The sequence below is a fragment of the Camarhynchus parvulus genome, chromosome 5 (genome assembly GCF_901933205.1).
Source record: "Camarhynchus parvulus chromosome 5, STF_HiC, whole genome shotgun sequence".
In the NCBI taxonomy this organism is placed as follows: domain Eukaryota; kingdom Metazoa; phylum Chordata; class Aves; order Passeriformes; family Thraupidae; genus Camarhynchus; species Camarhynchus parvulus.
Genome location: NC_044575.1, coordinates 10,137,996 through 10,158,124, shown reverse-complemented (window position 1 = coordinate 10,158,124; position 20,129 = coordinate 10,137,996). Strand labels below are relative to the sequence as shown.

Here is a 20,129-nt window from a genome sequence, read left to right as displayed (position 1 = left end):
TTGATTTTAACGATTTTAACACAGCTGCTCTCCTCAGCTTATCCACTTAGCTGAAATAAGAACAAGCATAAATCAGATTGAGAAATAACATGCAGCTCATGGCTCAGTGCTGGCAATATTCTCCAAATTCCTAGGATGTTCAGGTGAGGGAAGCTTTTATATAAATAGCTTCCAGACCAGCTGAAACATTCATGTTTTTATATGTTGGAGTCCAATTCTAGCATTAGCTTAAAGCAAACTAGGTAGATGGCACACAGTCAAAGTAGAATAAAGGAATCTGGCAGCTGGTATTAGTGACCTAAAGCCTGATGTTAAATCAATGAATGACTAGGTATCTTGCAAATGCTTTTTCCACACTAAGCTGAGCTAACATCAAATTATAATGCTTTGCAGATAAATGTAAATTTCTATTATTTCTCATGTTATTGTATACTATGTAATACAGGAGAAAATGAAAGAAAAACATGTAAAATTGGAAAAACTATAACTTAACTCTCTGTAACCTAGGAGACAATTAATTTGTGAATAAAAAAATTAATGTTTTAATAGAGTCTCCTACCTTTTGTTTCAACTGCACCGCATGGTTGTCATCTTTGGCTGTAAGGTAGAGGGAGCGAACTTGATTCTGCACGTTGCTATAGAAGGTTGTTTCCCAAAACTGCTGGTTAGTCCAGATAGGATGATCTTGTACACAGGTGTAAGCAAACTGACTAACCCCAGGTGCTAATTTCTGAAAGCAAAAAATGTGCAAAGTTGACAAATATTATTAGTCAAGTCCTATTATTCAATTTTTTTTAAAGTCTATGACTTCAGAACTGACACACACATATGTGCATATATATGATTACTAGTACAGACTGAAATATTAAATATATCAACTTTTGTACTGCAATATGGGCAGAGAAATTATCTCCACTTTAGTGCCATTCAAGAAATTAACACACAGGGAGGTTGTATACAAGGCTAATGCCAGTGCCAGGCATGGTCTTCTTGATTCAGAGTAGAAAAATGAGAACTGAGGTAAGAATTTTGTGATAACAGTACAGAACATATTTGTAATATAAAACATCTTCCTTGCCAACAAACCACAGTATTTTTAATAACCTAGTTGTACAACAAAGAAATCAGTACTCAAAGAGATGAAAATGATTTCTTATTTTATTTAGAACTGTAGTAATGAAATTTAAAGTAATAGTGAGTGTCAGCTGAGTCCTTCCGATAATCTGCATTTGTTGCAACAGCAGAAGATGAGATAAATCCTTATCTTCAGTGTTATTTACTGAACTGAATGACCCAAATCCAGTTCCTGAAAGAGTGCTAATTTGGGTATGTTCTTTGAAGTCACAAGGGTCTGGATCACTGTAAAGTCTCAAACAAACCCAGAATTGTTACAGCATTAGTCATTATGAATGAACCATTTTTTTCAAGTACATCTATTTATTTAGGTTTCACTAGTCTCCCAGGGAGTTGTTTAATATTCTTGATAACCACATACAAAGAAAGGAAATTTATTTCAATGACCCAAATAATGAAATCTTTTATCATATTCTTACTTTAAAAATATACAAGGCCACAAAACAATGTCTTGTATAGTGCATGTAGCAAAGAAGCAGGTAATCTAAATTTGTGCCTACAATTATTTCTGCAGCAGACCTGAAGAATAAAGTACATTACTGGGTGCCTCATTTAATGGTTTTCACTCACAATACTACTCATTACCTGAAACACACAATATCTAGAACTTAGATTCTACTGCAGTGATTATGTTCTGAACCACTTTCCTGAAGAGCATGAATACTACTCCATTTAATACTTGTAATTGTAGAATTGTACAGAACAGCCAGTACTTACAATATTTCCATGGTTGGCACTTGGGCATTCAAATGGAAGGGTGGGAAATTACAACCAAAAATTTTGCAGTCTGGTTTACAGATTTCCAGTTTTGCAATTCTTCAAACTGTGTTTTCCTCACTAGGCTCCTCCAAGTACAGCATGAACTGAAAGTCCTGATCATGTGCCATGTACTTATTCCCTATCAAAGGTTCTTGAAAATTCCGTATCTGAGGAAAGGCTATGTGGCATGCTAATAGAATTTACCCCACCGAAGTGCCTTCTTGTGCTTAGCCATCTAAAAGTGAGCAGCATAATTTTAATTTGATCATAAAGAATTTAATCAAAATTTCTTGGTAACCTGTTGAGAAATCTACATCTACTCAAATAATGTTCAATGTGACTTAGTTTACTCGATGCAGTCTGAGAGAGAAGATACCTGGTTTGTTTACCAGATGCCTAAGTTTCAGTTGTGGTGCAGCTTATGGCAGATGACAGGAAATGATAACTGATCTCCCACATCTGATCCAGCTGTTAAATCCCAGAACAGGTCAGCACAAACAGTGTCCTACTCATCTTTGTAGGGACTGCTGGACATTCCCTTGAAAAAACCTAATCGTACAAAAGACACACCAAAGGGGCCACAAACTGATCTGGCCCAATCATTGACCTACCTCAAAATCCAGATGCACAAAACCTGTGCTACAGAGGAATAGGGATGATGGGTAAATCATGGAATAAAAATATGTACAACACAGCTTGAAAGCAAAGGTTAGTGCTAAAGCCATATCATGACTTTTACTTTGATTTATTGTTTTTTCACTGGGACTGGATTCCCAGTCACAACAGGTCTGCAAAAAGGAAGTATGAATGTCAAGAAGAGGGGGAAGGTAAAGGGGAAAATAAAGAAAAAGGGGAAAGAAAACCAAAGGAGAAAGAAAATAAAAAGTCTTCTCAAGCCTAGTTGGTAGGGTTAACTCACGTCAATTTGTGCAGTAAATGGACACAAAGGAGTGAGTTGGCTATCAACATCTTCAGTTGCCTTTGATGACTCAACCCACATCAGGTTATTGGGTAAACTGGGTAGAAAAGGGGTGATCTTTGACACAAACTCAAAAGGAAGTTTAAGCTCCTAAAAGTGGGTCTAAAGAAATAAAAATGAGATAGATGATTTTCACATGGGGACAAACATGACAGGAAAGCTGAGGGGCTTGCAGATGCTCTTCCTGTGCTCATGATTTAAAACCATGAACAGCCATGTACAAAACATAATTTTTAAACTATGGAGATTTATGTTCACATATAACGACATAAATCAACACTGACAATAACCTCTAGACCAAATTTTAAAAAGTTTGTTTACAAAAGCATGAAAGAAAACACATCAAAAAAAGCTCAGTGATCATAAATATTATCCTTCTCATCACCTGCATGTGTTGAAACAAATGGTAAAACCTGATAGTGGCCAGAGCACAGAATCAAAATCAGGACTTGCAGTTCCTGGCTCTGCCAGTTATTTTGGGAAAAATCACTTTGGATTCTCTGCTTGTTTGGGTTAGTTTGTTTGTAAAAAAAAGCAGTAACAATACCAACCTCAAGAAGCACACTGCTGTTCCCGCGCAGCCTAAACCCACGGACTAAAAATACTCTTGGTACAAACATAAGCATTCCATGAAGTTTGCAGTGTCTATATTTTCTATGCTGAGAGTGCTTAGTCAGTCCATTTCCCCAGAATGGAAACTCACCTAAAACATCAAAAGGGCCCCAATGTTTACTGCTGCACTCCAAAGAATTTGCTCAGAATTTCTCCAGTTGAAGTAGAACAGCAGTTTGGTGTTTTCCATCATGAAATACTACATATATAAAACATATCTTCACCTAGCTCTCCACAGGGCAGCTAAACTACACTGATATTTGTGCTCTCCCTCTGTCCCAGTAACTCACTCCTGCCAGACAGGATTAATGCAGGAGGCAGCAAAAGAATTTCCTACTTGTAAAGGAAGATTTAGGGACTGAGAGCTTAAAAGAGACCCCAAAAGAAAATAATAAAAATAGTTCTGAACTGATGAAGTCCTTATTCTAAAGCTGTCAGTATGACAGAAGGAGCATTGAGGTGTAAATTGTAACAACCAGCAGAAAATCAGTTAACTTCTGCAAAGGACACTGAGTCCTTTAAACAGATTAATGAAACTTAAAACCCCCAAATGCTCCCTTCCCTTTCCAAATTCTGTATGAAACAGACCTTACCCCTATCAAAATAATTAATTACATAATAGAGTTTGTGAGAACACAAGGTAGGTTTGGGACTTGCTATGTAAGACTATACAGGCAACTTCCTGAATTCAGGAATTATCTTGCCATTATTTCCACCTTACTGAGAGGCACTGGGTAACATCTGCCTAGATTTTTTTCCCTGTTTCCCTACACTGGATACTCCTGATTGTGAAAATGATATTTGCAACTCTGTAAGAAATATGTACCAGTTCCAAGGCTCCCAAACTTGCTGTGGGGTCCAGATCCTCAAAGAATGTCTCTGTAACATTAAATTATCTAGATTGCTTGTTTCAGATAAAGAAAAGCATGTGTTGTGCTGGTCACTCAGCAGTTACTACCCTTTACACCACAAAAGTTTAAAGAAGGAAGTTTATTATAGCAAAGCAGAGGATCCAGCTATTGATTGTGAAGTTGAAAAGTGATTTTCAAACCAAAAAGAATAATATATGAATATACTTAACTGCTCTTTTGTCACAGGATTTTGCTGCATGTCTCTCAGTTATGGAAATGAAGGGGCAAACTCAACAGTGCACTGTTTTTGAGAGAAATGCAGTTTACTACAGAAATAAAGTGTCTTTCTGTCTCCAACTGACAGCCTGAATTATTGGTTAGGATATATTTGCTGAGAAAATGCAGCAGAACAAGTGAGAAGGAGGATGCTGCTGAAGGCAAAGAGTAGCTTCCTCCTCAGCTCCTCGAGGAATCACTGGCTGTGGTCATCATCTGACCCCTCTGAGGAAGCTACTGCAGCATCTTTGCATGCCAAAGTTCCTTCTCTCCTCTGCTGGGTACAGTTATCCCTGGAATCTGCAGGCCTAGAGGTCATCAGGACCCAGCAGCACTGCTAATTTAAAGAGCTGCTCCCTGTCCCTGTCCTTGTTTAGATAAACATCCAGTCAGTCAGCACCTCCAGCATGCCAGGAGCAGGTACCAGTTACTGCAGCCACCCCTGCCCAAGTGATGCAAACCAAATCCTGCATGTTAACGTGTTCCACCAGCCAGCCCTGCAGGCACATCCATGCTGTGCCCACACACATCCTGCTAAGCCAAAAAACTTCAAAGTTGTCCCCAGGATCAGCCCTCACTGACTGACCAGCAGGACTGAGCCTTATCTACATCCCACCTGCAGATCCCACTGCAGCACAGAGTGTGTGGCACAGAACCACAGGAGGGCTTGCCTTGAAGATCATCCAGCTCCAACAGCCCTGCCATGGGCAGGGACACCTCCACTCTCCCAGGTGGCTCAGAGCCCCATCCAACCTGGCCTGGAACACTTCCAGGGATGGGGCAGCCACAGCTTCTCTGGGCAACCTTCCCTCACATCTCATCACCCTTGCAATTAACAATTTACTCTTATTATCTATTCTAATTCTACCTTCTCTCACATTAAAGCCATTATACACACATAATCCAACAAGTATAATTGTACATGAATATGTTTTCAACTCTGACTTTGTGCTGCATGGATAACATCAGTCAAAAAATTCAATTCAATTAAAGGCTTTCCTATTTGGTTTAAAGTATAAAAATACATCCACACTTATTGTGCACACAAATGTGAGGAAATGTCATAAAAGCATGAAGGAAGAACTGTAAAGCTTCTGTTGATTTCTATCTTAGTGCTTTAGAAAAAAATGGTGAAATACTAAAATGAGCTTCGTCTGCAAGCTGAAAATCTCGGCAACAAAAAAGAAAACAATTTGTCCCCTTTCCTGCCACCAAGTCAGACTCAAGATTGACTTCTATTTTAAAACAAAATGAATAGTAAAGTAGCCCATCAAACTGTTTATCTACTATTATTTCAGCATGAAAAATAAAAGGGAGGTCAATTCACTCATAATTCAGCGCTACCAAATCACAGCCAGGTACACTAAACCAGCAGAGGGCAATAGAATTCTAGAATTTTGCAAAAATGGGATGTAATTCTGGATGGAGCTTTATTTACTGTATACATTTTCTGGCAAAAGTCACTTAAACATCTAATTACTCATGATCTCTAATCCTGGATTCCTGAAGGTCATGTGTAATTTACCAGACATTACTTAAAGCCATGCAGAATGCCTCAGATTTCTACATGGATTTCTCAAGATGGAGATATGCTAATACAAAGTTCCCTGTAACGTTAAATAATACACATAATAACATACTTCTTTCTCCAAAGACATAAAAAAGAGGTTTAAATAGTTCTGTTATACAAAGAAAGAAAGGAAACTAAAATAGTCTAGAACGATGTATGTTCAGATCCCACAAAAAAAGAGAAGACATTTTCATACTAGAACTTCACAGTTCTAAATAAGGTTGAACTCCACAAAGTGGATGACAAATAGTTTGATTTTTCTCTCTCTATACATCACAATTTGGTGTGTTAAATCCATTAGTTAAGATACAGATTTCACAAATTCTCAGTTGAAGTGTTGAATCCATCTGAAGAGTTTTTCAAGTTATCTTGACACAGTTATTTTTAAAGAGTTTTTGATACAGTTGTTTTGACAATATCCTAAAAACTCACTGAATCCCTTTGGATCAGGTGGCCCAGCAGTGAGTGTGCACCTGTGAGTGCACTGGAATGGTGGCATTGGCTCTACCCACAAAAATAACCCACAGCAACAAAGTAGTTATCCAGGTCTGTGCTCAGAAATAAATAAACCCTGTAAATCTCACAAGTTTATGGGTTTTATCTATAGTCAAATCATGGTTCTTAGGATTATTGGTGACCTGATATGTAACTTAAAGCCCAGCTAAATAGAGCCTCTAAGTAATCCCCCAAGAGAGTAGTAAAGTAGTAAAGTACTTTAAGTTCTTCTGTCACTTCATTCTAGTAGTTCTTAATTACTATTTTCCTTCTTCTATGGAAGCTTTCTCTGTCTTCACTGGTCAAATTATTTCTGAATTTCTCTCAATATGCAGCATTTCCTTATCTGAAGAAACTATGAAAACAATAGTCCTCAAGTAGCCCTCAAGAACAGGATGAGCAAAATTGAAAGACGTAAGGGTACAATACAGAATATAAATTGTAAATACATAAAAATTTGACAGTAGTAGATCTCATCTTGGCAATACAAATTTTATATATATATATACTACATGGTTCAGGTGAAAGAAAGAGGATGGGGAAAATCAGGAACTGTAATATTATGAAGAATTCTGAAAGTAAGGACATGAAAACTGAACTTTCACTCTGAGCTAAGCCATTTGGAAGATCAAACAACATCCAGTTTGACCAACAAAGAAGATGACTGTGGAGGTGCCAAATGGAAGTGCCTTACAGAGCAGGACATTGTCAGGAACAGTTCTGCCAAATAATAAGGTGCAGTTTGGGCACATGCAGTGCACAAGGAAGATGCACACACCTGACCTGTGAATTCTTACTGGCACAATGTTATGAACTCATGACAATGAGCTGATGGGGTATTCACAAGTTCAGAGGGCTGTGATTAATCAGAGGAAGTCAAAAACAGCATCCCACCAAGAATTCCAACTGTAGGTACTGTCATGAGGGGTACAGAACCAGCAAATGGAAAAAAAAATGCAGGGATATGGATGAAAACAAGAGTAGGAGATATAAACTCCTATTATGGTCTTAAATCACTTGGCTGGGTAAGGAAAAAAAGCATTTGTGACACCTCAATTCTTTGGTCACACTCAGTTTAAATTGTTGATGAGCTATCTAGGATGACAACTGAGACATTCACAGAGCAGCAGGCAATACACACAAACATATCAGCAATTTCTCTGCCTTACCATCTGTAAGCATTTGCTCTCTCATGGAAACGTAAAATAATGGTGCTCAAGTCATGACAGAGAATAATGGCACAATGAAATGGAACTCAATGAAGGAAATTGTGTTTTCATGCAGAAAGTTCCATTCTACTGGGATAAGGACATGGTGATGAGGAGGCAAAGCTGAACTTACACATATGGAAAACGCATGGGGGACTCTGTTACTTCATTTACATTCCTTCACATTAAGCTCAGAAGCTTTACTAGATTTTAATTAAGCCACCAGAAATTCTTTCATGGTGAAAATTCGAAGTGAATCAGAATTTCTGTAACACTGTAATCCCCCCTAGAAGTAACAACGTAAAGAGATGGGCAACAACGAAATTAAACTTCTTAAACCAGAGTTACAAATCATTTCTAGAAAACAAGCTCAAGTGAAATCAGTTACAAATGATGTGATCCAATATAGAGGAAATGCAACAGAAAGATTTCTCCTTATTCCAGGCAATAGTGGGTCAGTCCCTCAGTAACACGAAATTTACTACAAAACTCATCATTACGTCTCATTTTAACTGGGGGAAATTTCCTTTTTTTTCTTCCTGACCAAGTACTTCCTCCCACAAACCACTAAGGAAAGGAAGTACAGATTGCTAAATTACATTTTCCATTATGTTATCATTCTGGGAAAGCCAGCTTCTTCAACAGAGCAATGTTACCACAGTAATTGATTTCTTAAATTCCTTGTAAAGACACACGTTAAAAACATTCTCCAGTTAGTCTGTCCTATTAATATGCTAACCTATTGTACTATACTTTCTTGTTTAATTTCTTTTTCCCTATTAATATGCTAACGTGTTGTATTATACTTTCCTGTTTAATTTCTTTTTCCCCCACCTAAAAAAGTAGTTTTGGAAGTGAGATATTCTCTACTGCAAAGGCATAAAATGTATTCTATTGGCATGTATTATGCACCCATTCAGAAGCAAAGTGCACAAGTTAAAATCTTAAGGACCAGACATGACATTTGGGTGCCTGTCTTTGCAAGGGATACTGCAAAAGCACTCTATCATTTCTAACAAGAATCCTCAGATTCCTGTTTTAACATGAAAAGTATGTTTGCTCTTACAAAAATAATTTACTGAACTATAATATTTCTATGAAAAGAACTTTTAATGGATGTAATAAAAACTTGACTGGAGGAGTGTTTGGAAATATTGACAGAACTTGACCATTGCCTTAATAATGCTCTTCCATGACCCCACTCATATTCATAACCACCTGCCAAGTAACCACATTATTCTCTCTCAAAAGTCAATAAAACCCTGTTTTTAGGCCATGTCTATTAGAACTCCAGTCCTAATTAACCTACTGCTGCACAGAATCACCAAGAGTAATGATTATTATTATAAATAATGATGACTGTCATGAATCATGAGCAATAATGATGACTCCACAGCTTCCTTCCAATACTTCAAACTGGCTTCAAGTATTATCACTCATTTCAAATACTTATTGTAAGCTCTTGAGGATAAGTATCTTCATTTTTCTGTTCTTTTGTACAAATGCAACACCAGCAGTTCTGGTCCACAATTAAGGCTCCTGGATTTTCCAGGAATGCAAATAATGCTCATATAGACACTTGATAATGTTGTAAGTGTTCCTTTGTGGTTCAGCTTCTTCTCTATTATCCATTACATGATACAGCCATGTTCCTTTTAAGCAGGCAACTTAATGTATTTTTATATTAAAGGGATTAGCATTCTGCAAATGGATAAATAAAATAATTTTAGTACTAAAAATAATGTTACTTAATACTATTTCAGTCACAAAAACATTTCCATAGACTAAGATAGTATCAGAACTGGCAGGATAGAGATACAAAAAGAAAATTAATGGAAGCAGACAAAACTCCTTGCCAAGACAATAAAGGAAGTCTTTCACGATGGGAGTTTCCTAAATTAAAGCCAGCAATTCAAGAGTGAAGAATTTTAAAGTAGAAGTGATTTTAATCCAAGCACACCAGAGTAGGACAGAAAGTTTTAGAAGGAAGCACAATAACTAGGTGCAAGAATGAAAATATCAGTGTAGAAAGCTAACATATTACAGAAAGTCTTCTTAACTTTCTAGGAGGCTAAAAGCATTCGGACAACTGTGATTGGGACAATCACAGTTGTGCAGAAATTAAATTTAAAAATCAAAACTCACATTAGATGTAAAAAACACCACTAATTTTGCTTTTCTAAATTACCTACATCATCCAATAGCTTTATGCAATTCTCTAGTATTTACACAAATTCTAAAATAAACACTAATGTAATATTGTCATTGAGTAACAGCGATAATGTTAGTACCAAATTATGCCACTGTTTTCCAATATTCCACTGATTCCAGCAGACACTAACTGTAAAATCTGCCTGACAAAGACACAAAAATGCAATCAACTCTTCACCCATCATTACAGATTTTCCCCATCAGCCTTTCATGGAGTATCTTCCCTGTGACTTCACAGCTGCTGCTACACAACAAGGAGCACATTTCAAATTATGAAATTACAGTTACATAATTAACCTTGAATTGGGTCTCTCTCTCTTGGAAGGGGGGGTGGGTTTAATGATAATGATTAAAATATTATAAACTGTTCTGAATTTCACTAGTACTGCCTCCAATCTTCAGAGAAAGCCTTCATCCATGAAATTGGGAATCCCTCCTACACCCAGCTCCAGGCTCTGGAGTTGAACAGTCATTTACTCAGGAGTAATTTCAAGGAGTAAAGGCTTTCTTCCATTCAGTATCTGCCATAACTGTTACTGAAACTTGGTAATCCATTTCAGCTAGGAAAGTACACACTCAAATTACTTTCATTTTATTATTGTGCTGTGCAAAACACCACATATAATTCACCATGGAAAACATTGAAATTATATCTATTGGTGCATTAACACAAAATACTTCCAGTTTCACATCTTTTTATTAATTCAGCTTCTTACTTAACTCACAATTTTGTATTCTCCTTGAAGATTATAAAAAAAGCCCTTGGACGAAAATCATTTTCTTCACAAAAATGCTGCCAAGATAGTTCTTAAGATAACCTGAATAAATATTCTGCACTATATTCAAAGATTTTAAGTTAAATTATTTACATCAAATGTTGTTCTTTTAAAAACTCTGAAAAAGTCTCTGACTTTATGTAATTCTCTTTCCCTTTCAACAAAAGTACAGGAACATGGAGTACAAATGAAAAATGGGCAGCCATGCAGATGAACAGCTCAATGATGCCATTCCTAAGGAGTTCAGCCAGCCCCAGCCTGCAAAGCTGCAGACTCATTTCTCTCATTCCATTTCAAGCTCTGCAAAAAAATTCACATCAGTATCCAACTGAAATTTTATTTGAAATTTTGTGGCTTAGAAGCATTAAAAAACAAATCAATTTAAAAAATCAGTTTTTCCTTCTCTCCCTCCCAAGAATTACATAATTTAGGCACATAAAAATTCAAAAGCAGTCTCTGGCACATCTTGCTAAAAGACAAATGTCAATTTGAATGTAATACATCCAAACAGAGAGAAATTTTGTTGCATTTGGGTTATTTTTTGCCTAAACTAGATCAGCATTCTCCAAGCATACGGCAAACCATTAAAAACAACTGACACAGAAATTTAAATTAATTCCTAATTTTCTAATTAACGTGTCATTCTGAAAAATAATACTGCTGTGAATACTGCCATTCAAATAAATGCTTGTCTATAAATGTGGAAGCCCATTCATAACATCTACACAGAGAAAACTTTACTCTTAGACTGGTGTATTTTTATGATGATATTTCCTTTATTCAAACACTTCTGAATGCCAAACAACAGAAAATTTGCAAGTGTGTTACTGTGGACTGTGCAATGTGGTAGAAAGGTATAGGACCACAGATGATCATATACAGTTTAACTATAACATTTTTGTAATAAAATTTTGGAAAAGATCCCTGAGGGGTGGAAAATTTTACTATAATCTGCACAATCAGGTTGAGAGGGGAACACAACTGTGTCTAACATTTGTTTGTCTGAAATTCAGTGGGTGAGGGATGCAAGAGGGACTGACCAGAGTGCCAGGGATCAGTTGAGCTGCAGGGAGGGCAGATGGAGAGGTGGCCCCTGCCTGGGGCAGCACTGGGGACCCTGGGGTGGCAGCTCTGCTGCTGTGTCATTGTCACTGTCATTGTCCAGGACAGGCTGGAACTGGAGCCTGCCCTGATCCTGCCTGGCTGCCCTGGAGCCTGCAGAAAGGCAGCGTGGGGCTCACCACATCCTGCCAGCCTGGCAGGGAGCCGGGCACAAACAGGGAGCCCAAAGCCTGGGGATGGGACAATGCTGGTTGTGCAAGCACCAAACTGCTCCTGGATGAGTTAATGCAAGGAAAACATGATTAAAACAGGTCCCTTTCCTCTCCTCCTCTCATCCCCCACGCAGAACAAGACCTCTTTTCCACAGCACCAAGGAATACTGCATTTCCACTTTATACACAAAAGAAGTGAGTACTTTTGAGAATACCAATTAGGCATGGGTCACTGGTACCATGAAAACATGGAAAAATTCTTCTATCTTCACATATAAATTCATTTTATTTATATTGTTTCAATTTTAAACAAAATTCCAACGGTATTACTAATGGTAAACTAAAACCTTTTTCTAACCCAGAAGCAAAAATTTGTTTGTTTTTGTGACATTAACAGTACACACCAAAGTCCACTGTCACTGATGAGTCACATTTTGCTAACAGCTTGTGTCCAATATTTAAAAATTTTAAAAAGCATTGGGACTATTTTTTCTAGAAAAATTCAATTATTACTCCAGGCCACAAATATGCAACCAGTGCTGACTTCCTGTCTATGACTTTAATCCCATCAGCTCTGACTTAGAGTGTGATCAAATCCTGCCTGATCAAGTTTCACAATAGATCACTCAGCAGACTTCAGGGAGAATTCTGAAATTTCACCAGACATCCCAAGAGCTCCTAGCACGCTGTACACAGCGTGATGTTTCTTGTAATTTTAATTGGATCTGTGTAGAAATACCCTGGACTAGGTTTTAAATAAGCAAAGGCATTAAGACAAGATGGGTTACATCATGCCAGCCTGCTCCCTCCTTTAAATTTTCTGCTGTTTTATCAAAAATATTTAAAAATCCCTCAAGGCTAATGCATGACACAGGCATTCCAGAATCTTACCAACATCACCTCCAAGTCTTAAGCTGTGTTACTGCTCAGTTTCTTGGCTTATCTGCTGGCTCAACCATGTCCTTCTCATTATTTACACACCTCAAACACTTGGTGACTGCACTGTGTTCAGTAAAATACAGTGACGTTATTTAGGAAGAACAGGTAATTGTTTCATTTGAGCTCTGCTTTGTCTTGGATAAATAAAATGAAACTTAACATGTCATGAACACAACAGCAGTTCCAAAGGAACTGTGAAGTCATGTAACTTCTTTACACTACTTCATTGGAAGCAAGAGGAATTACACTGACAACAAAATGCTGTGACATGAAATCCCATCACAATTTCCCATCAAAATGCTACAGCAAACATAGATGGTAAAATATCAGACTGGACTGAACTCTACAGACTCTTAGAACTCTACTACACTTTTAGATTTACTACAGATTTTATCACTGATAACTTGATTTGGAGCACTGCCAGTGCAATGACACCAATGTGCACACAAATTGAACCCTGTGCCACTGTCAGATGCACAATTCCCGTCTATTCCTGGCTGCTAAGAACATTGCCCAGTCTCAAAAGGAGTGGGTGAAATGAGATTTAACAGGCTGCTGGCACTAAACATGGTATTCTGAGAACAGTAATACCAATAAAATATCTGCACCCTGCCAAGCACTGCTTCCTCCTTGGGAAGCATCAACACAATCATATGGCACAGGTAAGTCAATTCTTCATGTTGAAGCACAGCCTCATGCCAGGCAGAATATATTCACTCCAGTCTATGACACAATTTTGAAAACCTCTAGAGAAGCTGAAAGATCCTCCAAAAAGTACAATTTTTTACTCAAAAATAATCAGTTTATTCAAAAGTGTAAGTTCTACTCAAACTGAACCTTAAACTGTTAATCTGACTTTTAACTAATCACTGCAAAGTCAGTGCAATAATCTTATGTTCCGAACAGCATGTCAGTTTGTGTTTAGTATGAACAGTTGTATGCCAAAATAAGTACTTTTGCCAAAGAATTGTATCTAATGGGACATACCAAAGGGGACCATCACTGAACCTGAGGATTAGATCTGGGAAAAACAAAATTCTTTTTCTATTATGCATTAACAGCTGGCTTTTGCAAGTTAATAGTCAGGTTATTTTAATTTTTAATTCAGGTCAGGCACATTAAAAAACTCATCATGCTTCTTCCATCAAGGGACTCACAGTTTCCTGAGTGTATTTTTAGAGTTAAATAGTCCAGGCTATTAAAAAAAGATTTCAGAGAACTTTCTGTGAGAGAAATGGTGTGAGATCTTGGTACCTCTACCAAAAAATACAAGTGTGTAGATGAAATTACTTAAATAAATTTTATATTCAATCCAGATTTTTGCTCTGCTTGATGGTGAAATCAAAGCTCATTTAAGCTTATTTCAAAACTCCTGATACTACATTTAAAAGTCTGGGTTTATTGTCTCTCCTTTCTATTTTTTTTTTTGCCTACTTAATCAAACTTTACTGAGGTAGGAATCTAACCAAACTGCACCAACAGCCCAAAATACTCCCTGTAGCTCTCAAGGTAAAGACCTATGTGGACTCTCTTGGCTATTCTTATAAGCAAAACTAAAAACCAGAAAATAAAAGAAAGCAGAAGTTTCTTTAAAAATGCAGAATTTATGCAGTAAATAAGTAAGAGTAATATAGGGAAGAGGGAAATTTCTATAGCTCATTATCTCTTCCCTCAAATTAAGTATTTGTGGCAGCAGTAAATGTGAAACAACAATTCTGCTACTGAAGGACTCAAAACAGAGGGAACAGAGAAAGATAAACTTGGATCTAAAGATGGGAGAAAGTCAATTTGCTGGGATTGAAAAATTTAGCATCTCACCATGCTACTTTACATAAGAGAATGAAAATACTCCGTACACTCTTCCCTAAAAGCAGTTGTGGGGTATTATGTACAGCTATAAACTAAAACACATTAAAATAAAACTTTTTTACAGTTCAAATAATTAGAAGAGGAAAAAACCCTGCTACTTCATGCTCCATACAAGTTGTTAAGTACTAGTTTATATAAGAAATGTCAGGAAATCTTCTACACATTTAAGTTTGTCAAAATTGCTCTTGCCTTCAACAGATGATTCTGGTTTCTATGATTGGTAAAGTTTGACATTTTTTATTCTAAAAACAACATGACAGAATGTTTTCTAGTTTAAAAAAAAACCCAAAAATGATTGGAATATATAATTTAAACTAAAAATGACTGACTGAAGGTGGAAGGTTGCATTTTTTAATTGCTATATTATTAATGTGTAGATAAGCTGTCAAAGCAATTATTGTTTTGCACTATCCCAGTGTACCAGTTCCCAATGACCAAGCACTTATTTCCCAAACTGAGTTGTACAACAACATTCACATTAAACAAGATTTATTTAATACTGCAAGCCAGTCCACATTCTGAACTTATCTCCTCAGGTATGTACATCCTAAAAAGCAGGACTGGAGCTACCCAGAACTGGTGAAAATGCTATTGCATTGGGACATTGAAATAAGTACAGTCATACTACAAGAGTTCTGCTTCTGAAATAATTACTTACAAAATCTGCATTGTTTATATTTTTGTATTTTACTATGATGTTGTATTTTGTCACTATCAAGCATTCTGTACTTTCCCCCCAAAAAAGAAACCAAAACAAGAAATTGAAAACAAATACACAGTTAAAACAACCCAGTCACAATATCCTCCAAAATTAACAACTACACAGACTGAAAACTTCACTTGTACTTTTGGCCAAGTACCTTATTGGCCAACTGTACTACAGTGACCATTGTATTATATTGGCCAGTGCATGTTTAACCTGCCAAATTAAACACAGTAGTACTGCAATAAATAGTTTTTACGTAGTAACATCAGAAATTATTCTTTTCTATTATTTTAGTGACTAAATATAATTCAGTGATAATTCTCTAACCCATCCTATAGCCTGCATTTAGTTCTGGGGGTATGCCTCATAATCATAATGACCCAACATCAATAAGTGTCCTTCTGGAGTAATGTCCATACCAGTTCATTTGATTATTTCCATTAACATTAATAAATTTTAGAATAAATCTTCTTCCTGTCTTTCATGTATCTCCTGTCATCTCTTTCTCCCTTTTAACAATGTATGTGATGTAAAAAAAAATACAAGATAGCAGTGGTTGTAATAGAAACTCACCCTATAGAAGGCAGTTGTCAGGGGCAGTAATGCTGCAGCAATGCTGTATTCTTCTGAAGATGAACAATCCTGCAAGAAAGAACAAAGAAGAAAATAAGCACAACCATTGCATGCACTGCAAATTCATTTCTGCCTTATGGAGTCCCTCTGGCATCCTCCTGACATACAATGGAATCTTTAATAATTCGATATCACGTAAAAATAACACATATTTATGAGTGTATATATATATACACACACACACATATACACATCCATCTATCTATCTATCTATCTATCTATCTATCTATCTATCTATCTATCTATCTATCTATCCATCCATCCATCCATCTATCCATCCATCCATCCATCCATCCATCCATCCATCCATCCATCCATCCATCCATCCATCCATCCATCCATCTATCTATCTATCTATCTATCTATCTATCTATCTATCTATCTATCTATCTATCTATCTATCGATCTATCTATCTATCTATCTATCTATCTATCTATCTATCTATCTATCTATCTATCTATCTCCTCATGATTTCTCCTAGACAGGTATTGCTGTGATTCTTCCCACTTTAGAAATTTATTAGCCAATTTCTCATTTATATGTCTGAAATACAAATACACTGAAACAGTTTATACATAATAAGGAAAGTTTTCCTCATTTAGGAAACAATAAAAAGGTAGTTTGCTTCCATTTGGGTCAAGAGCAAACCTGACTAAAATGGAAGTGATGTGATGACCAAAGAATGCCCTTTCAAAATGTCTATGCGAAGGAAGTGACATTTATGCAATTTGAAACAATCACCACCACAGCCTCTACAAAAGTTTGGCACAAGGTTAACTTTAAAAGAAGATGAAAACCCATTCTCTTCAAGTCTCTGAATGCCGCATTCAACAGTCAAGTGTGTCATTCATGTGTCTCTAGGCAGAGAAGGGTATGCCAAAATAAATCAACTAGTAATTGTGCTGATGAAAGTTGTGATTTTATTACGGAAGTCTTTTAAAAGAAAGCAGAATTGGAATGTAACTTGATATTTAAAAAACAAACTACTCGAATTTTTATGACCATAAAAAAAGAACAAAAAATACCCAACAAGTGTTAAAAACGATACTTTTTAAAAAAGTGATCAGGTGTTTTTTCAGCAGCTCTTTTTGCCACCACTAAAGAACACAATAATGCACATACTCATACAGTTGACAAATGTATCACCATTGTGCCCCTGGATGATCAGTGGACAACCAACATTTCCAGTTGAACAATTAATTTTAAATTTTTTAACATCATTGTTACAGTGGGCACCCTGCAACTCAAACCACTCCTGTTAACTGTAACAACTGTTAACTGTAACAAATGACAAAATTGAAATATCTCAAGTGTTCCTCTGCCAGACTTTACATTTATGACTTCAACATATCAGAGTTATCTAAAACAGAGCAACTAGCAAAAATCTAGCACCAGCCAATTGTGATAGCAGAAATATGAAATCTGCTTTACAAAACCAACAATGTTATGGATTATTAGGATGCTATTTGTATCCATCTCATTCTTTGTTTTAAACGGCTGCAGAGTGACTGTGGATTGCAGGTTTAAAACAACAGAGCAAAAAAACCCATCACAAGACTATTCTGCTTCTCTTATTTTTAAAGTCTATTTCAACCTTTGTGATTTCTCAATAACAAATCCTTCATCTTCTATTGCTTTAATCAAGCTCACCTAAATGGAGCAGCAATGTCCACTATAGTTAAATACAGCAGCATTTGGAAAACTGCTTACACATAAATTCTGAAAAGGGACACAACAAGTTCACAGTTGTGAAGGTTTATTTCTGCACAGAGTTACTGAGGGTTCCAATGTGTCTAACTCTGCACAAATGCTCACTGTGCATGGACAACACGAGTTTGGCAAGTGCTCACACTTCATAACACACTTCCAACCTGGTAGAGGAAAACTAACAAAAATGGACACCGAAAAACTCAATAAATGTTTCAATGATGCCTCTTGGTATTGCAACATGTATATAGCAAACCCAAATTAGTTTGTAAGATCTCAGAGCACAAGGCTAAAGGACACAGCCTCAGCTGCTTTCAATTTTCCATTTCTGCATTATTCCCTATTGTTATCCACATCCTTAATCCCCATTTGGAAGTTAGCATACATATTTTTAGTTCAATATATGATAAATATTCTTAGTACTTTTTCACTTAACAAGAATGCTTCCCACTTAAAATTCTGACTTTCCAATCTTTAGAAATGCGCAACAGCTTTCAAAGAAATACATATCTTATTTCTGTACATGATTATTTATAACCAGGTATAAAATAATCCATCCTCAATTTCAGGTTACCTACTTAATCCTTTAGCTCAAATTATTTGAAAGAGTTCGGGCTTTTATCCAAAATATACATAAAAATATCTTTATAAAAACTGAGCAATGTATCTTCACCTAGAGAGCATTCAATACTCCAAGAGCTAACATATGCCTCAAAGATATATATCATCACCATATAAACAACACATTAGATTATTTTTCCATTCCTTCCTTCAAGTATGAAATTCTCCACATATTCCATGTCAGCAGTACATGGACTTGTAGTGTGGACGTATTATCTCTTTTTTTTTTTTCTTCTCCTGTATATGACAAGGAATACAAAATTATCTCAGTTAGGAATAAACTGCAACACTGTTGTTTCAAAATGAGTGGAACTAATTAATTGTTTACTTGCACTGTAGCTGCAAGACAGAACGCCATAGTTAAAAGAGATGTTGCACTGAAATCTCAGCTTCTCAATTTTACAGACAAGCCAAAGTACTGGAAATGTCATATATGTGTTGTAGGCAATTAATTTAGACCCCTGAAACAATGCAATCCAGCTGCCTTATACATAATGTCTTTACCAATTGTGAAAAATATTCCTACTGCTGCTAGAAAAGTAGACAAAAATCAAATACCATAAAATAATCAAAGCTTTTACACCTAATTTGCACAAAATGAAGCTGAAACACATCTGGGGAACAAAAATTATTTTCAGCAAATTAATCACCAAAAAAACAACGACCTTTGACGGTGAAATACAGACTTCCACCATGACATATGCAGAGTACTGCTTTGAATGCATGCCTAATTGAGTGAAAACCTGGCACATTGTTCTGGCCATACTGATCCTATATCCAGACAGTTGCTGAACTCTGTAGCAGATTGGAAGGGTTACAGAAATTCATGTACACTTAAAATAGCTTTGCTACACTGAATTGACAAGTGAATAATAAAAGCAGAATGTTTTTCCTTACATCACTTACTTTGACAATGCATGTGAATTACTTTTATACTCCAGTCAGTTTAAATATGCAGCAAAACTTTGGTGGCTCCATATTGCCATTAGATTGCAGAGCTGAGAGCTTGGAAGTTACAGATTTTGGCTGCTTGGCTGGACACATGGGACTGATATGGGGGAGCTTTTGGAATCTGGTAGGTGGCTTAGGCTTCTGGTGCTGGAGGAGAGAGTCAACTCTGCTCCTCACTCGACTTCAGAACAGGTACTGCCTGGAATGTTTGCTTGGAAAACAAGGTATTGTACATCATCAGGAATTGTACACTACCATGAACTGCACACCATCAGGAACTGTACACCATCAGGAATTGTACACCATCAGGAACTGTACAGCATCAGGAATTGTACACCATCATGAACTGTACAGCATCAGGAACTGTGCACCATCAGGAACTGTACAGCATCAGGAACTGTACAGCATCAGGAACTGTACAGCATCAGGAACTGTGCACCATCAGGAACTGTGCACCATCAGGAACTGTACAGCATCAGGAACTGTGCACCATCAGGAACTGTACAGCATCAGGAACTGTACAGCATCAGTCCGGACTTGGGGCCGGCCGTGTCCCC

General features: G+C 36.7%; 1 protein-coding gene across 7 annotated transcripts in view; it reads right to left on the bottom strand.

Annotated features, from left to right (window-relative positions):
- Window positions 1–20,129, bottom strand: part of SBF2 (SET binding factor 2) — a 233,506-nt gene that overhangs the window by 49,343 nt on the left and 164,034 nt on the right. For all 7 annotated transcript variants that reach the window (XM_030949213.1, XM_030949215.1, XM_030949217.1 and 4 more), the window contains exons 17-18: window positions 16,233–16,301; window positions 560–730 (exon numbers count right to left, since the gene is read on the bottom strand). In XM_030949213.1, the coding sequence (XP_030805073.1) occupies window positions 560–730; window positions 16,233–16,301 (240 nt within the window). The remainder of the gene's footprint in view (window positions 1–559; window positions 731–16,232; window positions 16,302–20,129) is intronic.